This window comes from Phaseolus vulgaris, chromosome 6 (genome assembly GCF_051622355.1).
Source record: "Phaseolus vulgaris cultivar YP4 chromosome 6, ASM5162235v1, whole genome shotgun sequence".
Taxonomy (NCBI): Eukaryota; Viridiplantae; Streptophyta; class Magnoliopsida; order Fabales; family Fabaceae; genus Phaseolus; species Phaseolus vulgaris.
This window is the reverse complement of record NC_143503.1, coordinates 29,946,995-29,963,341: the sequence shown is the minus strand read 5'-3', so window position 1 is coordinate 29,963,341 and position 16,347 is coordinate 29,946,995. Positions and strand designations below refer to the sequence as shown.

The 16,347-nt window shown below is 33.4% G+C and overlaps 2 protein-coding genes across 3 annotated transcripts; both read right to left on the bottom strand.

The window, feature by feature from the left end:
• Positions 1 to 1,017: 1,017 nt before the first annotated feature.
• Positions 1,018 to 4,787, bottom strand: ABO5 (ABA Overly-Sensitive 5). The gene is made up of 2 exons (XM_068639962.2): positions 3,933 to 4,787; positions 1,018 to 2,856 (listed from the first exon to the last, which is right to left on the bottom strand). Exons 1-2 carry the CDS (start codon positions 4,665 to 4,667, stop codon positions 1,651 to 1,653), a joined length of 1,941 nt encoding a protein of 646 aa, XP_068496063.2. The 5' UTR covers positions 4,668 to 4,787; the 3' UTR covers positions 1,018 to 1,650.
• A 752-nt stretch (positions 4,788 to 5,539) lies between these two features.
• On the bottom strand, positions 5,540 to 14,756 carry PMP (putative type 1 membrane protein). 2 transcript variants are annotated; one of them, XM_068639960.2, is made up of 11 exons: positions 14,502 to 14,756; positions 14,310 to 14,387; positions 13,622 to 13,717; positions 13,442 to 13,517; positions 13,261 to 13,347; positions 13,069 to 13,142; positions 12,873 to 12,980; positions 12,646 to 12,783; positions 6,686 to 6,791; positions 6,262 to 6,467; positions 5,540 to 6,017 (listed from the first exon to the last, which is right to left on the bottom strand). In XM_068639960.2, exons 1-11 carry the CDS (start codon positions 14,568 to 14,570, stop codon positions 5,949 to 5,951), a joined length of 1,107 nt encoding a protein of 368 aa, XP_068496061.1. In that variant the 5' UTR covers positions 14,571 to 14,756; the 3' UTR covers positions 5,540 to 5,948. The 2 variants fall into 2 exon arrangements, with proteins under 2 accessions (XP_068496061.1, XP_068496062.1); XM_068639961.2 differs by having other exon boundaries at positions 13,622 to 13,714; positions 14,502 to 14,659.
• Positions 14,757 to 16,347: the final 1,591 nt, after the last annotated feature.

Genomic DNA, 16,347 nt, shown 5'->3' with positions numbered 1-16,347 from the left:
AGAAATGTAATTTTATGTGGTTTTTAAGTAATTAAAAACATTTAATATGATTGTTAGAGATTTTACATTGATTATAGATAAAATTAATTTACTGATTTTGTAATGATAAATTAGATTTAAATTCATTATCTAATACAATATTAGAGTCTATTTTAACAAAGTTTGTTGGGTCATCAAGTTGTTTTAGACCTACAAATTAGATTAATTTACCATATATAAGTGGATATATCATTTTACAAGTCTATTACATATAAAAAGTTATCATCATAAACATTATTAAGATTCTTTTAATTAATTTTTATTTTATTTTTACATCCTTAACTAACATGTTAAAATACTTGCTTAGTAATTATTCCTTTTAAAAAAAAGGTTGTATGAATCATCAACTATTTTGTGGGACTTGAGTGTTAGATTGTGTTCATCGGGCAGCAAGGTCTTTGAGCAAATTTATGAATTTCTGTTTAAAAATGTGAATAATCCTCTATTGATAGGTATCGGATGAGATGCTCCTAATTGAGATCTGCCGAAAATAGGTGTTTTAATTTTTTTGAAAGATTAGTACGAGGGACATTTCTTCTCATATCTTCAAAATTTAATCAACACTTTGCTTTCATCCTCAAATGGATAATATGGAATGTAAATGATTATCCCTTTTGAAATGAAAAAAAAAAGCATTGGATGAATTTTTTTAAAATATAGGAAGGTTCAACTTGGTATGCGTTTATTTTACATGGAAAAAACCGAAAATCACCTTAAAAAATGCTATGCAGAGATGTTTTACTTTTAAAGGTAAGCATTAATCACTTTTACTGATTACTTCACCATGCGCTCGTCCAAGTTGGATATGTCATCTGTGGCAATGCTACGATTGTAGCTTTAGCATCCATGCTTGTATTGCCACATGTTTAAAAGGTTTGGATGAGTTTTGAAACAAAATAAGCATAGCAGCAAACGGACTTTTCCAAGCTTTAGAAAACAAACTTTATAAAGATGAACTAGCAGAAAACAATTAGAGAATGTATAAAAACGGGAAAATATTTCATTTCAATTACTGTGATTTACATTATACAATAACATCCTCAGTCTGAGAAAAAAAATTATGTCTGAAGGATGCAAGCTATTTAGCTTTTGATATAACTAAATAATCAGTTAGTATATGGCTAGAAGCACAAGAATCACCGATATAAAACCAAGGAAAAATTAGTGACGTTTCACCCACCAAGGTTTCTCTCACTATTTATGTAAGAATGGATAAATCTATGTAAAGAATCTTTCCCACACAATATTTCTTTTATTTTACGAGGTCAGATGATGGGAACCCTGCCAAAGATGATGTCTTTGGTATTATATGAACTTGAAACAGACCCTATCACAAAGAATGATACCCTTCATCATTGAACTCCCAAGCGCAAAGTCCAAAATCCCCAATGAAGGAATGTTTGAGTATGTTACCCAACAAACATGCCAGTTTACCAATTCTGGAGCATGCTACAACCATAGGACTTCAAGCATTGTTGACTGGTTCCAACCATGTTCATCGATGACCACAATCATAAAATGCCTGGCCTCAACCACACAGCTATCATAGATTAAATAGCATTAGAAGAAACCTGTGTACGCACAATGTACAACAATTACTTTGTTCCTCAGTCATCTTAAAGGGCTAACAACCCAGCCTGTAATAGGATTCTGCCGCCGAAATCTTAACTTCCCATGTCCACCACTTTGCAATCGCTCGAGCACAGTATACGTAATTGAATCTGGTGTCAACCCTTGCTGCTTAAGTTTTGAATAAAGGTCCACTGCCTCAGCCGTTCTTCCACACCTTTCAAGACAGTCGAGCAAAATATTATATGTGATCAAGTTAGGAGTGCATTCTTCGGCAAGCATTTCATCAAACAAGCTACATGCCATCTCAACTTTATCCGTCTTGCCAAAGCACTCAATAAGTGTACTATAAGTCACAACATCAGGATTCAATCCTTTTTCTTGCATCTCTTTAAATCTCATGTGAGCTTCATCAATATCCCCATTCTTTCCTAGGCAATTAATCAAAGAGTTATAGGAAATGACATCAGGCTTACAATTACTATTCTCTAGTTCTTCAAAAATTTTAACAGCAATGTCTACTCTTCCAGCCCTACCAAAGCTGGAGATCAAAATATTGTACGTAAATATATCTGGTGGGGGGCCATCCAGTTTCATCTTTTCATAAAGATCATGAATATGTGATATTTGTTTCAACCTGCCAAGAGCTGTGAATGCTGTATTATACATGATAGTATCAGTGGTTATACCCTTTTCATGAACTCTGTTCAGAAGGTCTATGGCTTCTGTCATTTTGCCAGCACTGCATAAACTCTCCAACATGGACATACAAGCATCTTTGTCACCCTTGTCATGAAAGTTCCACATGTAGCAAAATAACCTATGTGCTTCCGAAGCATGACCCAATTTGCTTAAAGTCCTAACGAAGTATGCGTATATCTGCTTGTTCATATATTTCTTTGATATATCCACAATGTTGTCTAGCTCATTAAGCTTCCCTTCAGCAACCAGAAGATTCAAAATCACACTGTACGTAAACTCATTAGGCTGACAGTCATTCTCCACCATCTTAGAGAAAAGCAGAATGGCCTTGTCAACCATTCGCCCCTTGGCGAGTGCCTCAATCATAGTATTATAACCAATCAAATTAGGAGTACAACCTTTTGCTAGCATAGCCTGGAAAAACACCAGTGACTCCTCAGTTTTGCCTGCTTTCCCAGTCATTCTGATCATAATAGTGTAAGTGAACACATCTGGCTCACAATATCTCCGCTTCATATCCTCAAAAACTTTATATGCTTTATCCACCTGCCAAAACAATTCATACACATGATAACTGACAAACAGGAGCAACAGATGTAAAATGTACTTCTAAAAACAGTTTACAACACTTGTGGAAGTCAATTAGATGTTCATCATCTATTGATACAAACCTATCTTAGAGCCTGCAGAACAACATGAATGAAACTTCTATGTAGTTCTAAAAACAGTTTACAACACTAGTGGAACTCAATTAGATGTTCATAAATCTATTGATACAAAGCTATCTTAGAGCCTGCAGAGCAACATACCAATGCAAACTTCAGACAAGAAAGAACACACATGGCAAGTTCAGAAGCCTTTATTTACAACTTATTTGGATTTATACTATGATATGAACAGTTGTGTAATAATGCTCAATTCGAATAAAGTTCTACATAACATAAGCACTTGTAGAAGAAGGAAATAAAGGTAGAATGAATTGAGTTTACCCCTTAGCTAAAATTCACCTGTACACTTCAACTCCTATAAAAACCCTTTCATTTAACTTCTCCAAAAGCTGAGGAGCATAAGTTAATCCTAGCATATAAGAAAAGCTGAATTCATTTTACCTTCTTATATTTCTTTTCCTAAGCATTTACAAAGATGTTAATCCAAACAGGATCCAAGAGTTAGACAGAGCTTATGACGTGTTATAAGTTATTTTCAACTTATTTCCATGAACTCCTTACTAAAGCAACTTATAACTAATATGAATACAATTTAATCATATCTTTCCTTTGATTTCAGAAAAATTTATACAAAGTGGTAACATGATGAATACGTTTACTAAGATGTTTGAAATCCTGAGCAACAAGCTGGAGCGCTAGACAATAAATATTAAGGTACAAACTTCATAGAAACTATTAGAAAAAAGAAGATAAGTTTCTCCACAAGTTAAAAGTAGTCTATCTAGAAGTTAAAAATGAAAATTTAGAAAATACATCTTCTACAAATTAATTTATACATAAACTAATTTTATATTATGGAAAAACTAATTTAAATCTCTTAGGAGGGTGTTAGAGTAGTTAATCCAATCAACAAGAAAAACCAGAAAGAAAGGAGAACAGAAAGCAAGTGGAAACCTTTTCATCCTTGGCCAAAGCATCCAAAAGCATGTTGTAGCCAAAAATGTCCAACTTGTACCCACGCCTAACCATATCCAGATAAACCTGAAAAGCAGTAGAAGAATCCCGGGACCTCAAGTAGGCCTGGAGCAAGCACTTGTAGGTGTAAGCGTTGAGTCTGAGGTCCCACTTCTTGACGAGCGCAACACAGCGTTCCAAGTCCTCGCCGGAGCCGAAGAAGCCGACGAGGATGTTGACGGTGGAGATGGAACCGCGGACGGCATGGCGGTGCATGTGGGAGAGGAGGTCACGGGCCTGGTCGAAGCGCGCTGGGTTGGTGGACTTGGAGAGGATGAGGAAGAGGCGGTTGCAGGTGAAGGACTCATGGCGGAAATCGGAGGAGAGGGAGGGGCAGAAATGGAAGAATTTGAGGGCGAGCGAGGGGTTCTTTAGGGTTTTCAGGATTTCAGAGGCTTCGAGAGGGGAGAGGGAGAGGGAGAGAGATTGGAGGTAGTCGGAGAGGTCGGAGAAAGGGTCGGAGAAGGAGGAGGGCGGTGGGGAGAGGAGGATTTGGGTGGCTTTGCAAATGAGGTCACGGCGGGGGAGGAGGTAGCCTCGCGGGTCGGAGGGGAGGGGCGGCGGCGGAGTCACCTCCGCCGCGAGGGAGCGGCCAGTGGGGGCGGAGGAGGTGATCCTGGCGGTGTACTTTGTGGCGAAGCGGCGGCGGAGATGGAAGAGGTGTGGAGTTTTCATTTGTGGTTGGGTTGGGTTCTACTTCTTCTTCACCATGCTTGCTTGCTTCCTCTTCCAAAATGCAAGCTTTTGTAATTTGCACAAGAGGAATATTTTAAAATTAAGGAAAAGAAGAAAATGTAGATAAAAAGATGTAACATTTTTTTTTGTATAATTGTTTATATTAATTCTTCAAAATCTATGTTACAACATTTGTTTTTGTAACTTTTCTGTCCTAAAATCTTAAAGATGCATACATTATTGCATATATATTTGTTCACTATTTTTAGATTTTAAAATTTGTTTTATTTTAAACTAGTATTGCATTTATGTTCTAGCACAAATTAATTACGTATTGTAATTAAAATTATTAATGTTATTATAATATTTTATTTTAAAAGTTTGAAGATATTTTAATTGTGAGATAGATCATATTATAATAGATAATATAAATATTGACATCCATGACTTAAAAGGATAAAAGTGTGGATTATTTAAAAGGATAAGCACAATTTAAATTATTTAATTTTATGGATATCTTCGAAATAAATTGTAAATTTATAATATTATTAATAAAAAGTAAATTAACTAATTTTATTGGTCATAATTAAATGTTGATTATTTATAAAACACTTATTAACTGAATGAATTCTTATATTTAGATAAATTGGATATTAATCCATAATATATTTATTAACTGAATGAATTCTTATAATAATGAATAAAATAATTTAAAATAAAATTTACCAGATTAAAATGAATTAATGTGTTATATGAAATAATGAATCAATTTTACGATCCATACAATCGATTGCCAACCGTATAGAAGTGGTGGGGTGGTGTTATATGAAAATAAAGGTGTGGTTGTTATTTAGAAACGAGAAGATAAAGAATGTCTCTGTGAAAATTCATTATTCTACAATAAAATTGAAATTATTTGGACGAAATGTGAATCACAAGTTACACCCATTATTGTAAATGGCTGGAATAATCACACATCTATGACTATCTACGCCCACCCTGATTAAACACGGGGGACAGTGCTTCACATTTAAACATTAATACAATAATCCCCTATCCTCTAGACCCAAATCCTCACTGATTGGACTAGTTTCCAACGACTGATGAGTATAATTTGCTACACCGGTGGTCCATTAAACACAAGTAACTGATGGTTTAACATTAATATAATCATGCACACAGATTAGAGGCATCAAGAAAAAGACCCCCAATTACAAGGTTCAACGGCACCCGGGTTCTCCTTCGTTGGTTTAAAAGATTGGTCTTGATTCGCACCCATGCCTAATCAAGCTTGACATTAGAATAAAGAAGCGTGTCCCTTGTGAGCGGCATATTCAGGAGGTAGCATATCTGCCAGCAAACAAATAAATTAGTAAAATATTATACAACAATCTCAACATTACTTATCCACCATTGTATCGTTACCCTGAATAATTTACCCTGTCCCAGCTGTAATCAAAATAAAAATTCTTCCAATATTCAGCTAGGCCTTAATGATATTTTAAACCATCCACAAAAGGTGTTTCTTTCAATTTTCATGCTTTTATCTAATTATATTATTATAATATTACTATTTATTTTATCTAATACTTACCCCCATAAGGGTTGAAACGAGCAATATAATTCCAGTTACCCAAGCAAGGGTTCTCCTAACCAGCACCACTTCTGGCAATGTTGCATTCAGTGCACTTGTTTCGGCCAACCATCGAGCAGTATGGCGAGGAGTAAAGATCACATCAAATTTCTTTTCCAACTCTTGTGTAGTAGCCACATGACAATAGATTATTCCAACAATTTGACCTGCTCAGTAATTGATCATTAAGAGGTTAAAATAAAGCCAATGAACTTTTTATATCAATATTATTGACATCTGATGATCAGAAGAATGAATGATTAGCTGAGATTGCCAGTTATTTGACTAGGCTTTCTATATTAAAAGCAAATCATTGCCAATATTGCAAGGCTTTAATTTAAAATAAAAAAGCATACAGCAATTATTTAAACACGGCAAAAGTCACCTTCATATGCTTCCTGCAATGAACTAACTATCTTTGACAAAGTTGTATATAGCAATTCAACACCATGCTCAGCAATATTTTCAGTTTCATATTGCTCTTTCAAAACCTGGCCCATGTTAGTCAACAAAAAAATTAAATTTCATCTCAATAGCAACAACAACCAACACATATTGCAGAAAGATATGAACAAAGCATGTATCAAATTATGCCATAGACTGAAGAATAAAGTGGAAAGTCAGTGTATACTTTGCTGATTATCCGTTATGTTCACAGACTTAATAGCAAAGGAATGCTCATTGTCTCAAGTATGCAATATTACTTTTGTTTTCTTTTTACATATATACATAGCTAAAGAAATAAAAGTAGTAATATAATCAACGCTCCTTTTGTCATGGTACTGAAATTAGGAATTCAAAATTTACTGTGCGGGGAGACCCTAAGCATTGGAGAAATATAATGTCTCAAAGACATCAGTGATACGTGTAAATTGAGAAAAAGCATTAGGAAGAAAATTGACTCTAATACTGTGTATTGAAAGAACTGTTTTTCTTTCAAACTTGCATCCATATGCACATAACTTATCATGTCGCTATGTTATCAACCAAATAGAAACCAAGTGTTAACTAAGTATTGGGAAAAATGTGTAGCTTGGCAGGATACAAATTTCCCAGGTAGCATAGTTTATGTTAAAAACAAGTGCATTGGATAATGACTAGTTCGGGGGTGAATGCTAGGGTGGGAGCCTTGGAGATGTCTCCCGCCATGGGAAACCGTTTTAAACACCATTAGATTTATTACTTTTTAATGAAGGGCTGTACTTTTTCTTCTTCTTTTTTCATCAATTTTTCCTTGAGCATCCGCTTCTCTCTCATCAGTCATTCTCTCATCAATCATCCAACTTCTGTCCTGATGGTGATATCAACACCAAAGTGGCAACCAACAACAGCAGCAATGGCACCAAAGCCCACAAGCCTTGATAACAAAAGGTTTTTCTCCATTAGCACCACAATGACTGTTGTGTACCACCCCACTGATTCTCAACATGCACTTTGTCAGCCATAGCCTCCCTTTCTTTTCAGATCCGGACTTGACACATATTTTCTCCCTAACCACAATCACCAGCCTGGCAACCTCAGATCAAACAAAAAAGATACCTAAGATCTAATAGGAAAACGTAGATTGGAATTGCAATATTGACATTGTGCACATTCATGAAGAATTTCATCATGATTGCATTGAAAGCATGAAGGGAATGTCACCACTGTCTTTGTACTCCAAAGTACATCACTAGGGGTGTTCATTGGTTGAATTAACCGATGACCCAACTTGACACAATCCAACCCAATTAGATTGGATTGGATTTCATTTATGAGTGGGTCAAACCCAACCCAACCCAACCCAAAGTAACCCACTCTTATATAGGTTGGGTGATGGGTTTAGTATAGGTGACCCGAGACCCACTTTTATACTTGTGGTATGGACAAATTGCGTTATATTATTCTTTTCATGTCTTGAATCAGTTTAGAGAAACTTGTTATAACTTGACTTATTACTTAAAGCCTTGAATTAATTTTTGTAAAGACTGTTATTTCTCAATTAGGTTGATACTTGAAAATTACAACTTCAAACAAAAAAAAGAAAGTTTTTAAAAATTAAACCAACCCACCAACCAGCTCAAGAGTGAGTTGGGTTGAAGTGGGTTTAACATAAAAAATGCATAAACCCACCTAATCCGATGCTTTTTAGTGTATTGGGTAATGGGTTTGCACATCAACTAATGGTAAGGGGAGAAATAGCGGTGGAAAAAAGGACCAATGGATATGTTTTATAGAAATCCAGCTACTGCAATAGAGAAGAGTAAAAAAGAAAAACTAAGGCAAGCTAATATCGAAGAAGCATGTGACAAAAATTTAAAGGCATCAGTTCATCAATATATTGCACAATTCGGATACCAAGCAGACTTGTCATTCAACCTTGTGAGCTTGAAGAGTTTTCAAGATATGATTGATGTTACAAGTGCTGATGGACCTAATTTGTCAGCTCCTAATCATGAAATTAGAGTTTCACTTCTCGACAAGGAGGTTGAATACATTGAAAAGTTGTTGAAAATCATAAATTAAAATGGAGCAAACATGGTTATTCTATTATGTCAAATGCATGGACTGAGTGAAAACAACTATGTTTGATTAACTTTTTGGTGAGCTCCCTTGCAGGAACAATGTTTGTCAAGTCCATTGATGGTTCTAGAGTTGTAAAAAGACAGGGAAAAAGCTATTTGAGAGTGGAGAAGATTGGAGAAGAAAATGTTGATCAAGTTATCACAGATAACGGAAGCAATTATGTGTTGGCTAGTAAACTATTGGGAGAGAAAAAGCTTCATTTCCAATCAAGGTTATCAGACTGAAGAGTCTACTTAGACTCGTGGGAAGTAAATTAGTAAGAGTCTACTTCATATAAAAAAATAATAAAAAAAATATTCATGATACCAATTCCATAATATTGAAATAAACAAATTCATGCAACAACAAAATATTAGTTTCATGCTTTCATCCAATATCTATCTTCCGCAGAATTTTTACTTCTAGGGAGTAGTGGAAATACTGAAAATGTACCACCATTACAAAAATTTGAACCACTTCCAGACATCTTAAAATTTTACTGTGTTGAAAAAAAAAATCAAATCAATAAAGAAAATAATTTAATTCCAAAATAACCAATCTTATTTCAGCCCCAATCTAAAAAAAAATGAAGCCCAACCCAACTTAAAAATAATTATTATAATTCAAAAATCCGAGTCAGCATTTTGCAACCATGGTTATCAAACTCGTGAGTTGACTCGTTAACTTGTTCGAGTTTACGTTCCTACTCACCCTAGGGGAGTTAACTCGTTAGCAAACTCGGTGGACTCACTGTAAACTCGATGAACTCAATTGAACTCGTGAGTCTGTCGCAGTGTTGACGAGTCCAAAGGGTTTTTTCTTTAAACCCATAACTATGTTGTTTGTAAACCAAAAATCAAATAAACTCATCTCTTTTGTTCGTGGTAGCCTTTTCGTGGTCATGTTTGTCTCGTGTGGTGGTCCTATTCATATCCTGCGGTGGTCGCATCGTCTTAGTTCGGACTTGTGATGGTCGCGTTCGTGTCGTGCGACAATTGCATCATCTCAGTGTTGTCTTTCGATTGTGTTTCGGTGGTCATTGGGTTAGAAAATTAGGGTAGACACTGCAATTCTTTTTTTATGTTGGGGGTGCATATGGACTTTTTTTTAGTTGGGCTACAGTTCTATTATAGTTGGAGTGCATATCTGCAATAATATTTGGGATACTTTGTGGAATTTACTACTAAATGTAGTTACTTTAGTGTTGTACAATTAATTACTTTGAATAATTATATTATTAAAATATTTTTTTTATATAAAGTAAACTCTTACGAGTCTACAAGTCGAGTGACGACTTTGACAAAGAATCAAGGAAGACCATAACCCCAGGTGAGAGACACTTGAACACTTTCTAAATTGCATTCAAATATAACGGTTACATTGTATGTTACTTTCTCTACTTTTATAGCTTAATGGTGGAAGAATTATGGGCACGTAACTCCCAACTCACAAAAGCTAGCAATCAATATTTTAAGATTGACATGGTTCATTGAGATGTGTGCACAATTGGAGTGTGTTTGAGCAAGTAATGATTATTGTTCATGACATGACTCATTACATTATTATCTCTTTTGTAGAATGTAGAAAGAAATTAATTCACATTTTACTTAATAGTAAAGTAGATCCATTAAAAAAAGAATAGGATAGACAACAAAAGGTTGCATGATTTGGTTTTACATAAAGTAAAACCAACAACTAGCTCAAAGATACAATATTAGCGATGAAATAGACCATGTTGTACTAAATGACATTGATGAGTGTAATGAGTGGTTAGTGGGACAAGTGGATGATGATGACGATAATGATAATGAAGAGGGGGGAAATGAGTTGGTTTTTGACAACGATCCCACTTTCAATTGGGCAACTTCTTATGAAGCTTCAATAATTTATACAAGGAGACAAGCAACCAATAAAAGAAAGCAACCATCAAGTGGTGGTAATGTTATTGGATCTTCCCATGCTTCTAAAAAAGGTCCACGTAAAACTTCAACCCCAACAAGAAGGGGCAAAAAGAAGATCCAAATTGGGGTTGAAAATGAATTGCATGATAGCTTTGATTATGAGTTTGAAAAATTACTTAACATTGAAAAGAGTTTCTCTGAAGGGGAAGTGGAGGAGGGATATGCCCCATTGGATAATATTGAAGACAATTATGTTGGAATCAAAGAAAGAGTCATATATAATTAGAAATTTAAGACATTTAATTTATGTTTTTTTATTTATTTTAAGTTTTGAACTTGAAATTTGTGATGTTTTATACGATGTTATTCTTATTTGAATTTCTAGACATAATATTATTATTAGTTATGGTAGTCTCTCTTATTATTTTTTGCTTTACAATTATATTTCTATATTTTTTTAAATTATCTATATGTATATATTGTAATTTTTTTACCGCAATGCTTCCACCATAACCCGTTATGGTTTCTATTATAATTTCATAAAAGATTTTTGGGGTCCTCGATATTTTCCGTTATTTGATATCAATAACACTAGTTGATAGGATGTGGTGAAGTAGGAGTGGGCAAAAATAATTGGATTGAATTGAACTTTTAAGATCTGTTGTAAATTAAGCTTGAAAAATCTAAGCTGTTTTTAATAAAAACTGAACTAAACCACTTTGTTAGTTTAGTTTTAAATAATGAACTACTAAAATAGCATTTAAATAGGAGTTTAATGCACTGCTGAACTGAATTGTTTTATGGCAGATAAAAAATGAAAGAACAAACAAACATGAAAGTGTTGTTGTGTTTTAGTTGTACAATATCAAATAACAAAACAAAATAAACAGCATCAAAACATGAAACAAGATAAACAAAATATTTTTATTTTGAAAAGTTCAAGTCACTGACTATGTATATTAGAAATGCAATTCAACTTCGTGAAGAATTATCTTAGCTATTACTTCTTTTTTAAACCTGTTGCTATATACCGAAGTGCAGTGACAACATGAAGAGTTTTAGAGAAAAAAAAGTCAGATTTGGAAACCTTAAAAGCCTGCAGTATTTGTATTTAGTAGTAGCTTTGCAATGTCTTTTGTATTTTATCTAAAACATGTTATTAGGTGTAATGAACTGGTTTGGGCATAATTCAAATCAATTCATTTAGTTATGAAGTTTAAGAATAAGAAAAGTGTTGATTTGAAACTGAAAAAAAAGCATTTTAGAATGCACTTCAGTTTAGAGCAAAAAACAAGTTCAGTTGGGTTTTAGTTGAAACATTTCAAATAAAGTTCACAGTTTAGAAACAGTTCAGATCAATTTACTCAATTTTTTTTTTCAATTCAGTTTAGTTCCTTAAAACTATTTTTTCAGTTTAATTCAACTATCACACAATTCAATGCAGTTTAATTTTTTTTAATACCCCCTCTGGCCAAGAAAGCAGCCATGTAAACACTCTTGCTGATTGTTCTATTGTTAATGTTATATTGCGGAAAATGATGGAAAGCCGATAGACAACTATATAGCAGATAATGTTGCACATAAAAAATTATGTAAACTATGAATTTATGACAGTAATGTAACTTTACTCCTAATACATAATTGCCAGCAGTTATTGGTTACGCATAACTGCCATCCTATAATTTGTAATACAGAACTAATTGCTGCCAGTTATCTTCTACACATAATCCTAGAGTTTCTAATACAGATCTGTTTTATATAGTTAATTTCTACACAACTGTCATAAGTTCCCCTAACTCAGTTTCTGTGAGGATAGTGCAAATTGCATGTCCGTTATTCCAGAAATTTAAAGGAAAAAAGGTAAAGAGCAAGAAAATGAGTGAAGAAGAACATGGCATACCTTAAGGCCATTGAAGCATCCCGTTAACAGCTCGGCAGGACTCTTTGTACTCTGCGATAAATCATCATGCAATTGAATTGCTCTTCGGACATTACGCATAAGAGACATAAGATCTAAAACAAACATCCTTACGGCCTTCTGCAAACACACATATGTGGAAACCTTCCAGTCAGTCTTAACAACTTCACATGTAAGCAGAAAAATATACCTTAAAATCTTCATCATACCTCTGACATATGGAAATTCACTGTTGCACCCTTTGCCAATGGAACGGAAAGCACTCCATTTAATGGCACAAGGGCATCAGGAGCATACGATCCACCTATCAAAGATGACTAAGAAAACAAGACAAAGTCATTTTCACATATAACATGATAATATGGAAATAGCTCATAGACATGTATAATATAAATCAAAACTAACAAAATCACTGATTTCTTTGTCAGTCCAGTCTTCAAGTTGATTGTCCAAAGAAACCACAAAAACATCACTTTCATCTGCATAAATTAAAAACAAAATGAAAATGAAATGCTTCTTCCAAAAAATTATTAAATGCCTACCACCAATTTCATTATATTCTCTTTCTTTTTCAAAATGTACATTTAAAAGCCTCACCTGACAGTTGAATGTCAACTTTATCTGAATTTTTACCCCAAAATGAATTGCTGAACGTTGGACTATCGTGGGCAATTGTCCCAAAACCTGTATGCACGCATAATTCATTAAAGTTATCTTTCTATGAAAAAGAGAACATAATATAGAAATTGATTATTATAGTTAATCCAAGGCCAGAGACCATTGATTCCATTCACTTCCAGCAAAAATACAGCACGAGGCCTCTTGAATGGGTTAGGACTCAGAACCTCATTCAACTGCAGAAAGACATAATATTAACATCAATCAAACCTATAATATAAGTATGATGTAACATGACTAATGTGGTGAAAACAGAACACCACTGATGATTTCAAAGGACCTTGGATGAGCTGGCAGCTGAAAGGGTGGAAGGAGGAGCAAAACCAAGCAAAACTGGCACAGCAGCGCTGACATCCTGAAGAAACAATGAAGGCTGCTGCAAAAGTGGAATTTGTACCACCCAGTGAGATCATCATTATTGATTTAAGCATTGAACAGAATGCAGTAACATCAATCGTGAAACTAAGGGGAATATGGAAAAGATGAAAATGAAGAGAATTCAACTTTAAATTCAACAAAAATCAATCTCCACAAAAATTAACAAATGAGAAGATAAAATTATAATATAAGTTATAAGTTATAGAAATACAATTAAAATTGTGTTCTTATAAATATCATTTGGGAAAATTTAGATTGAACTCATTCATACAATATAAACAAGAGAAGATGTTGCAATTCAGTTATCACATATAACGAGAGTTCGTATTCATTCGTCAAGTGTCACTTACCCCGACATTTCCAACACTAACGACAAGGTCGAAGGCTCGTATTACATGATTTATTCATAAGATTCCAAAATGGATTTTAATTTTTTTTTTAAATTGTTCGCACCTAAATTTTCGAAATCAACTGAAAATCGAAGTTCAATAGAACCGAATTCAAATAAACGACTTATGTTCGCATCGATCAGCGAGTTGAATTGGAAGGTAACATCAAATGCATAAACGAGACAAAGGAGGAATCTGAACCTCGTGGTTTGATGATCTGCCGCGAAGGAATTGATGACTGGAACTATCAACGAAGATGAGTGAACCAGAAGCCTCGCCCTGCGATAACACAAACAACCGAATAAAAAACAGAGAAAATCGTTAGATCGAAACCACCATCGAGTGCGTACGATCTCGCCAGATTGAAGAGATTACAGAGAAAGAGAAACTAACCCTGATTTGAGGAGAGAAGAAGGAGACAATGAGGCAGACGCTCCAAATAACGGAAACGCGAAACTCCATCGCAGAGAGAAAGATAGAGAGATCCAGAGGTTCTACTTCAGCAACGTGCTTCTTTGTTTCTTGCAATAATGAAACGACAATTGCACTCAGAAGACAGAGGCTAGTTTGGGCTTTCTTACATCTCTTGGGTTGGGTTCAAATTTCTTTTTGCACCCTTGCTTTTTTCTTGAAGTCCCAATTGTTTCTAGATAGAAACATTTTGAACTGTATAATTTAAAATGATTTGTATTTCATACATCCCAAAATTACTAACTGCACCCTTATACCGAGAGAAAAAGACTAAAATACTCATCTTTACTGTACCACACAATCGTTATCACTGTGTCTCGGACTATGCCTTCCTTCTTCCCTAAAGTGTGTGTTTGGATTGAAGAGTGGATGTGTGAGAATTTGAGGGAGTGGATATATGAGGATGTGAGAAGAAAGTGGAAAGAAAATGAGGTTGTTTAGATTGAGGTATGTTAGAGTGGATGTGTGAGACAAATTTATGGGGGTTTGTGAGTGATATGATGGTTGTGAGGGAGTTTTATTTTATTTTTTTAAATTGTTAAATGTTACTTTACAAATTTATCCATGCGTATTAAATTTTTTTAATAATGAAATGAGTTATTTTTGTTTAGAAATAAACAACTTTCACATATTTCGTAGATTTAAAAATTAAAATTAGAAAATAAATAAATATTAAATATAAATATATATAATTTAAAATTTATAATAAAAAAAATTATTCAAAAAATAAATAAAACTTCAAATAATTTCTTAAAATATTAAACATGCATTATAAAATTAGAAAATAAATAAAAAAATAAATTAGATCTTATATAAATAAAAGATAATTTTTTTTTATTAAAAACCATATAATAATAAAAAATAAAAAAATACTAAAAATATATAACGTAATTAACAATAGAAAATAATTTCATAAAAAACTATTATCAAATAAATTACAAACTCATAAATATAATAATTATAAAAAATATATTAATATAAATGCAACAACAAATTAAATAAAAAGAGAACTTCAAATAATTTATTTAAATATTAAATATATACTATAAAATTAGAAAAAAAATCACATCTTATATAAATAAATAAAATACTGTTTTTTAATATTAAAAACTCTTGTAAATGAATGAGGGTAAATTTGTAAATAGCACATGTTGATGTGGTTTTTCCTCTACATCTCTTCATTTTGAGGGGAGAGGATATTTACTATTCACAGGTATATCCTCTCCTTCTATTCCTTGCAAAACCTTGGATCCAAACCAATAATATCCTCTCATTTCTTTCCTTGTAAACAGTACATCTATGGAAGCAAATAGAGCCTAACACTCTCTTCTTTGAGAGGAAAAAAGAACAGAGAGATGTTCCAAAAAAACTCGTTTCAAAAATTATTATATATATTCTGAAAATTTTGTTTGAGAAATTTTGTTTCAAAATACATCTCATATATCATAGAACTTTTTCCCAAAAGCTTTGTTTTGGAAAATTCATTCCAAAAAGCATGTTATGAGTTTTGGAAAGTTGGTTTAGGAAAACTTTTTTCATAATGCATTTTCTATATTATTGAAATTTTATCACGAAAATCTTAAGAATTTTCTTCAGGAAATTATATTATAAAATTCATGTGTCATAAATTCTGGAAAACTGGTTCTCCAAAAGATTTACATGATAGAAAATGAGAAAGACACCTTTTTAAGGATAAAATGGTTATTTTAAAAAACTATAGTGGTGCAGTTAGAAATTATTAGAATATGGAAAGAAAAATCCTCTAAAA